At 40.2% G+C, this 9,184-nt stretch overlaps 1 protein-coding gene across 1 annotated transcript in view; it reads left to right on the forward strand.

Moving 5' to 3' along the window:
- Positions 1-9,184, forward strand: part of KCNH1 (potassium voltage-gated channel subfamily H member 1) — a 253,988-nt gene that overhangs the window by 180,384 nt on the left and 64,420 nt on the right. Inside the window, exon 10 of the mRNA XM_018552733.1 lies at positions 252-448. Coding sequence (XP_018408235.1) covers positions 252-448 — 197 coding nt within the window. The remainder of the gene's footprint in view (positions 1-251; positions 449-9,184) is intronic.

Here is a 9,184-nt window from a genome sequence, read left to right on the forward strand (position 1 = left end):
ATATAAATATAAGGTTTTGAGAACATTAACATTGGTAAAATTATTTACATCAAGTTCATTTCTTTTACATATGTTAAAGAATATATTATTGAAAAATCTATACATTCTTTTTAAAGTAAACCGATCACATTTTGTGATTTGAGCACATTTGTGGTGTTTTCTGGGTAGCTTTAGGCACTCACTGATGATCTAATTTGCTCCCTGCAGTTAGAGTTTAATAAAAGTAACTTGTCAATTGTTGTTTCCTGCAGGCAAGGGCGATGTGTTTGGAGACATATTTTGGAAGGAGACCACTCTCGCACCATCCTGCGCTAACGTCAGAGCTCTAACCTACTGTGATCTTCATGTCATTAAGAGAGATGCCTTACAAAAAGTCCTAGACTTCTACACTGCCTTTTCACACTCCTTTTCCCGAAACCTGATTCTGACCTACAACTTACGCAAAAGGGTAAGTCTATTCCTACAACGTGAAAAAGTAAATGTCACATGTATAGTGTTCTTTGGTAAATGGGTGTGTCCACCCAAAATTTATTTCCTAATTTTTAACAGATGAGCACAGCTCTTCATTAAATCACAATTTAATCATCACTGATTCATGAAAAAAGGCTTGGAGATCACAGAAAAGGATTCTTGTGGTTTAGTTGTAAGACGAAGCTGGATAGCTACTGACTGGAGATGAGGTTCGGGTTTGCTGCTACCATGGGTTCGAAGCAAATCCTGAGGGTTCTACGGGTGCAACTAGTGTGATTTAGCTACCAGGGCAGCCAAGAGCAGAAAATAAGTGCTAGAATGGAAATTATAACCTTTTCGGTATGTAGGCTGTCTCCCTTGAGTCAATTTAAGTGCAACATTTTAATGTTTGACTAGAACATACTTTTAATCTTTACATGATGAATTGATTTTGTTTCCTCCATTACTCTGTGTTTCTTGCTTTTTGCTCTGAAAATATGAAAGGATTTATTGGAGTAGGCTTCTCAAGTTAAAGCATGTTTGTTCTCTGTGACTCACGGGAATACGTGGGAATTATCTGCCTTATGTTCATTGTTTTAAAGTGACATTTTTCCCGTGTGTTATTTTTACCCAGCCAGAGAAAAATATGGCATTTGTGTCACTAATAGCATGTCAGGAGAGTAATTGTGAAGGTTTGCTTGTGCTGAGCGAATGAGTCACAGGCCTCTGAGACTGATGCCTTGCACTGGGGTGGGAGAGGTTGAGGGTGTCTGTACAGGAGTTGCGAATACAGCCAAGGTAGATGACAGAGGTTGGGCAAGGTCATGCTGTGCTCGTTCATTACCACCTCACATGGGACGCACATTTCCTGTTCTGATATTTCATGTTATGTGGATTGCAGGATTGCATCTGTAGGGACACTAAAGGTCCCCACATACTTTAGATGACAGTCTCTGTGCCAATTGTAGCTGGATCAAGCCATGATCTAGTGCCTCTTTGGGAGATCACAGTAAGCCTAAGTGACCATTACCAGGGAACAAAGCATTCAAAAATGTAAAAGCATAACTCTGGCCTCAAATTTTTGTTTAAATAGATTGTCATTTTGCTTGTTCAGGACAATGAGTCTCAAGCCCACCTCCTGACCCACTTATAGTCACATTTCCTGTGCTCCCACATGCCCTGTTGCTCCATCTGAGCAGCAAAATACCCAGTGCTTCCGGATGTAGGGAGAATGTAACCTCCTCCTTTATTGATGCAGTGCCTCAGCAGCTAATTGCAGGAACTAACACTGTCGTGTGAGGGAGGGGAAAATCATAAAGCCTGCACAAGGTTAGGACTGTCGATTGGTGCAGTGGGGAATGCAAGGAAGAAGCATTACCATGCACCCTCAGCTCAGAGTGCTCCTAAACTAAGTAATGGGATATGTGGCTGGAGTTCTACTTTAGGTAGCTCATAACCTCCAGTGCTCACAGCTCTACTGTACTTCCTCTGCTAACTGCTATCCGGCTGGATTTCCTGATGGTTACAACAGTGGACCGTACCTGCATAGTGTGTATTGAAAAAGCCACTTCTAGTCTCATCGTATGCCTGTGGCAGAATGACAATGCAAGAGCACAATCAGGAGACATGGACAGACCGTTGTCATCCTATAACAGGAAGTGCCAAAAGTATGATTGTCATGACAGGATTACCAGGTATTAATTTAATGAAAGCACAGATTCTGCATCCCCAAATAGCATAGGATGCCATAACTTAACTCTTTAGACATTTCAATTTGTAGAAGGTTGTCAAGAATTTGAACTGGATGGAACAAGTTTACTGGTGATTTGGCGGAGACAGAACATACAGTAAGTGCCAAATATATTTGGTGCCAGGTGATTGCAGCACTGTGGTCATGTTATGTAACCAGCCCCGGGGGCATCTAGGTACAGCTGGCCTGTTCTGCCGAGCCAGGTTCTCAGGATGCATGCCTGCACTCTCCTTCTGCCAGTTTCTTTGCTTTGTGTTTAATCACAGGAGTGAGGTTCTCTTTTCTGCTTACTGTCAGCTTGAAGATGTCAGACATATTGAAGCAAAATGCATTATTTATACGCACGCTGCCATATTTCTGAATTTGATAACATTAGGCAAAAAGTGCTCGTCTAATCTCGAAAAGTCTTATGAAAACGTTCGGTAGCATAAAACTACACAATCTGTTCTACATCACTCTGGACATTCAACATGTTTTTATTTAGAGTAAACATGGCTGCATTTCTTGCACTATTTATAAACCACTCTCAGTCAATTGCAGACTTGTGTACATGTGATGCCCCGTCACTAGAACTGTCACTTTTTCCACAGTCCACACTGTGGACTTGCGAAGATGACTGTAAGGGCCTTGGCACATGTTTGATGGATGGATTACTGCATACGCATTAATGTGTGTTATGCCATGCAATAACCTGTGTTGCAATAAGGCAGCCCATTCATTTTGCTAGCACACGTTAGAGCACCTAAAACCAGACCTGACCATTTTTTAGCAACACAGCGCACCACAACACTTGGTAGTCGGTCCATTGCCTCAGTGCGTTGGGGTGCCATTAAAAATACATTCAGAATGAATGGCAGTACAACGCACTAATGCATGTATGCTGCGGTACCAAGTGTCATGGAAATGTGAGCATTATCACAAAGCAACAATGTGAATTCGGCCCTATGTAACCTTTGGCAGGTCCACTTTAAAACTGCCTTATTCTAAAAGGGAAGGTTGTAGACCAAACCTTTTAGGGTAGCAGGAGCATTTTTTATAATGTGCCCAGCATACTGGTACAATGTGGCAGATTTGAACCTCTCCCATCCCGGCGTTGCTGCTGCCACATCCCATGCCTTTTTTTCTTTACGGCTACTGATGATGTACATCCTGCACATGTACCCTTGAGTTATATTATTTAACCACCAGCTCCTAATCTCAGCTTCTTCCAGATGCCAGAAATGTACACTGCACTGCGCATGTGCCACGTTCAATGTATTAAAAAAATGCTAGTCAAAAGGAAAAAGAAGGTTTTTTGTTTTTTGTTTTATTTTTTTACAAAATAGACTTATAAGAACTCTTCTACAAAAAAAACCCTACCTACTATAGTACTCACTATTCAAAAATGTGTTTATACAAAACTAAAAATCAATGTTGTCCGACTGTTCACTTGAAATAAAAAACAATAGTGGGGAATGTATTAAAGCAATATTTTAAAGAAATCTTATCTACTAAAAAAAAAAAAATATAGTGAAAAATATTTTGGGAATGTAACACAGTTAAGTAGTGATTTTCGAGCAAACCAATCAAAACTGTAAAATTCGGAATGGTCACCAAGGTTTTAACCACTCTTGGACGTGGAAAGGTTAAATTGTATCTAATCCCTAACAGTAAACTTCTCTTATTTTCAACAAAGCCTCCAATCTGCATAAAATAAGTACCGTATGTCATAGCTGAGATAGTGATCGCATGATCGGGAATAAAATTGGTTCCTGATTGTCATGCATTTTGCCAAATTTTTTGTTGAAATTTAATTAAAGAGCTAACTCTGATGTACAATATTTTGTAAACTTATTTTTAAATTTTTGCTGAAAGAGAACTGTAGGCAGATATAAAAAATACCTAATAAATCTTATTATATATTTATTAGGAAATAATTAAATGCAAAGCATTAAATGGTACCTCAATCTCTCTTTATATTAGCCTCCTATAATGCTCTGTACAGCAAAGCTCAGGCAAGGGGAGGAAGGACCAAGCATACTCAGTAATGTGCACATCCAGTATAAAAATCCCCAAGTCTCATTCAAGAGTGATATTAATATATGAGCTTACTGAGTATTTAAATCAGTAAATTCTGTTTATAATTTTCAGAGGTGCATGCATACAAAAGAAGGGATTCAGAGCGGTGATTCATCTAAACACTACTGAAGAAGGAGGATCAGCCTTCGGAAATGTTCTTTTGCATGCACTTCTGAGATAAAAACAAAAACAAAACAGGAATTCCTGATATAAAGTCCATCTGTCTTTATTTCTTCAAGCAGGGTATACTTCATTTACAATACTGTCAGTCAAGTATATAGAGAGAGGAGAGAACACAGGAATTAACTCAATTAACTCAAAGGAGAGTGGTCTCTCCTTAATTGTCCAGTCACAGTCTGGAGGTGGGTGCTTCAGCAAGCTGCTGCTTTAAGGTGGCCATACACTGTACAACCATCGCAAGACCTTAGTCTTGCGATGGTTGTAAAGTGATTAAAAAAATGTACGATCTGCCCATCTTGGGCAGGCAGATCGTACTCTCGATCATCGCAAGCCCGCCCCCCTGAGGGGCGGGCTTCCGATGACCGCAATGCTGAACGGGCAGTGTGCGCACACCGGCCCGTTCGGCATTTGTCTGCCGAGCACCGTTCAAACCAGCCGAAAATCGTACGATTCTCGGCTGGTTTTCTAGCGTGCTCCTTAGACAAAAGATGTGCGACCGTACAGTAGAAACGGGCGCACGTCTTCGTTCACACTGCTCGATTCTCGTCCGATCGCGGGATTTCCTGCGATTCTCGTTCGGGAATCGAGCAGTGTATGGGCACCTTTACAGCAGTGGAGAAAGGTGAGGTCACTGACCTGGATGTGTTGTGAGTCACACGACTGGCAGAACAAAATGACACATCATGTAACACATATTTACGTATGTAGCGCTCCAGACTGTTTGCCTGACGTTCAGCTTTATGTTGTTTTTTCTTCTTTATTGTGGCTGTTGCTATTTATCTTATCTCTTAACTTTTATTTCTGGAGTCGCTACCACTTAATGACGTGGTCTTTGTTTTATTAGCCATTTCAAGTTTCTTTTCACCTTTTCTATTTTTTTATTTTCTGTTACTTTATTATATTACTGGTTTCTGCTATTTTTTGCGTCGTATTGCCTTTCACTCTCGGTGGGAAGCAGATTTCTTTTTATGTGGGAAAAAAAAAATCAATACCCACCAGCAATGCAATCAAAAGAAATGCATGATCTTCAGAGCGAAGTAGAAAGAAATAACAATGCCCACTTCACCCCAATCACCGACGCACAACAGTAAATCCAGCGGAGCTTCTGTTTAGGTCGGTGCTGTAATATTCCATTATAGATTGACCCTCAGAGTCAGCAATTTTAGCTCTATAGCAAGTTCAAGGTTGACGTCTGGCCATGCTGTAATGGGTGAATAGCCAACATATAGAGGAGACACCCTTCATTGTTCCAGAGACGTTCTTATTTTTCTGATCCATGCACCCGTACTTCTGATTTCTCTTATAGTGCAACATTTAGGCATCATATAAATAAATGCTGGTGAAGAAAGATTTTTCTTTTCAGGCTGTGGATAATTAAAAAAAAAAAACTTATTGTAAGACTTTGCACACCTTTTCTTTCAATCCATATTGACTGTATTTAGCTGAAGTGAAATGAAAGTTCAGTTGAGCTTAAAGCTGTTCTCCTCATCTTTCTTTCTCTAAAGCAAACCTGTTATTTTGCTCTGAATAAAAAGAAGTGTGGAGTTCCTCTGAGAGAGCCGCACAGAAGATTTTCTGGTTAATAAAGGTCATAGCGGGCATCATAGAGGTGTTTCCTCTTAAACAGGACATTTATTTTGGCGCCAGTCTCTGCTATCAATAAATACATAGTCAGCCTAGTCAGCATATATAATGCAAAACTCTTATGCTTGCATAAATATCACACCAGTGTCATTATATCCTGCCATTCTACCAGTCATGTATAATGCAAACTTTGGATGCTTTGCAAAATATACCGTATATACTCGAGTATAAGCCGTCCCGAATATAAGCCGAGGTACCTAATTTTAGCCAAAAGCTTGTTGAGCCATTAAACACTGTCAACGCCTGGTGTCCATAAAAATATAATGCCAACCTGAGCACATTGCAGTGACATCTTCCAAGAAGTCCTGTGTGTCACCTAGAGAGGGCAAACGCATAGTGTTATCACAGACTTCTCATTAATATGGCAATTGATGCTCCCAATGCATTCTGTGCTCTACAATGCTCTAATATGTTTTGTTCTAAAATTCTAGTGAACAATTCTAATCTTTTCTGAAGGCTTCAAATAAGGCGATGTAGGCCCGTCACCCTAAGTGGAGCGGCTCTTTAAATTTAATGTTGCTGGCACTGTAATCAGTCTGATAATTTAGTTATCCCTAGGTGTTCTGCTATTGATTGCACCTACCTGTAGTGTGATGTGACCCTGCCACAGAGTGGGGCAGCCAATGGGACAACATTGGGAGTGTTTAGGCCTCATCTGCCAATCCCTAGGAGTTTAATGGCCAGTGGTGCATATTGGGAAAGTGCATAAATGCTCAGGAGTTGCCATGTGCTCTGGGCAGTCAACCCTGGGCCTAGCCTGGGAGTAGGATGTACACAGTTGGAGAAGCTATCTAGGCCTAAAGCCGATAGGAGGCCAGATGTGGACCCGGGAGGTCTTTGCCAGTTAACTTTGCCCTGAACTGACAAAGTGACAACGGCAAATTGGCTGTTCACTTTGCAGGGGAATTTTTCTTTAGCTTAGTGACTGTGGTGACGCCCTGTTGATTTCCATCATCCAAGCATGTGCAAGTAAAAATACTGTTTTTAGCTTTCCTTGCATGTGATTAGGTATTCTTTGCAAAGTGAATTTTTAGCACATTCATTAAACTAAGGAAAAATTCAGTTGCACAGGGAACAGCCTATTTGTTTTTTGTAAATCAACCGCATAGGTTTTATAAGTATCCTGGGAAGATGGGAAGACGTGGGTGTATTTTATACAGTATTTACCTTTCTAATATATATATATATATATATATTATTTTTTTTCTTCTGTGGTCCAGCATGCAAATGAAAAACCACAGGAAAGTAAAAGAAAGTTCTCTGTATTCGAAAATCGAAGGCTAGTACCACAGCCGCTGCATCCTCCAAGGGTAATGAAGAAAATATGAGTTGTATCAGAAATAGCTGTGTCTGCACTTGAAGCCATAAGGCCACATTCATCAGTTTCCTACCTTATCATGAGTCTACAGATACAGTATATGGAGAGTGTATTTGAAATGTGTAGGCATTTATTGGTGACTATACAAAATCTGATTGATTTTCATATTTCAGAGAAAAGCAGAGTGACCTTTCTAGATAATGGGACAAAGAACGAGTGAACATGAATTTAATTTGGAGCTGATACTGATGCACCGTTTTTCATTCAAGCTATGATATATGAGTTGGATCTAGGTACTTTAAATAGATATTTGTCGTCTTGTAAATTACCTGCTTATGTACTCTAAGAAAAACCTATAGAAGCTTATAAAAAGCATACAGCTACACTTGCCATCTATCCAAGGACAATTCAAGAATAAAAAGTGGTTTTACTGTCATCTGTTCCTCCTCTTGTAAAGGTTTTTCAAATTTCCCATGCCAATGATTATGGTCAATAGGGCTGGAAATAGAGTTGCTACCTCTTGATCACTGAAAAAGCAAATGGTGGCGGTGATGGGAGGTGTTCTTGGCGTGCAAAGCATGCCATAGCCGCAGGGTGGACATGGCTCATTCTACATGGCAATGGCTAAATAGGCATGCTTAACCAAAAGAAAAAGAGATTTTTTTTGTGTTCACAATTAGACAGATGCCTACCTTACGTAGAAGCACATGTACCTTCTTGCAACTACCTGCTGAGCTCTGTATTCATGTATATCTGCTATAATATCCAATAGTAGCATAAGTTTGTGTGTGTGTTTTTTTAAAATAAAAAAGTAGCAAAATTAAGCAAACCAAAGCACTGTTACATATTGTTTGGTATAACGTTACACAATCAGAGCTAGGCAAATACACTCCTCAAAATTATTGAGTTCAGATCTTTCCAGTGAAGGTTACTGTTAATGCTACAACATACAAAGACATTTTAGTCATAATTATGCACTTTCAACCTTGTGGCAACAGTTTGAAGAAGGCCCTATTTTTTTCCTGTATGACAGTGCACCTGTGCACAAAGAGAGCTCCATGAAAGCGTGGTTCGATGAGCTTGGTGTGTAGAAGAAGCTGCATGGCCTTCTCAGAGCCCTGACCTCAACCCTACTAAACAACTTTGGGATAAGCTGGAGCTCCATTTGTGAGGCAGATTTTCTTATCCAACATCAATATCTGACTTCACTCATTCTCTTTTGACTGAGTGTGCAAAAATTCCCACAGACACACTCTAAATTCTTATAGAAAGTCTTCCCAGTGGAGCGCCCATAGTTTTGGAATAGAATGTCTAACAATATCATATAGATGTTATGGTCAAGTGTCCACAAACTTTTGGCCATATTGTTATCTGTATAAATGTTGTCACTGACCATCATCAGCTTTGACAGATAGAAGAGGAGTGCACAGCGAGCTAAGCATTTGAGGTCTTTCTCCAGGCTCCTCTCACCTCATATGTGACTGCTGTTCACCTGCCATTGCTGTTACAACTCCCAATGACAGGTGCATGAACATGATTATGTGACAGCATGTCCATCACGCATTCCATGCAAAAGTGATAAGATTCTACAGAAGGTTCCATTGCCTACTGCAACATCATCATACTTTGTGCTGACAAACAAATACCCTAACATGCCACCAGAGGTGAGATGTGGTGACTGCATTCATTTGCTCTCCATTTTTAATATATTATCACATTTTTACTTTAAAGCACAGAACCCAATCCACCCCCCCCCCCCCACACCCCCACCCCCCCACCCCCAC

The sequence above is a fragment of the Nanorana parkeri genome, unplaced genomic scaffold (assembly GCF_000935625.1).
Source record: "Nanorana parkeri isolate BGI_ZX_2015 unplaced genomic scaffold, ASM93562v1 scaffold1, whole genome shotgun sequence".
Taxonomy (NCBI): domain Eukaryota; kingdom Metazoa; phylum Chordata; class Amphibia; order Anura; family Dicroglossidae; genus Nanorana; species Nanorana parkeri.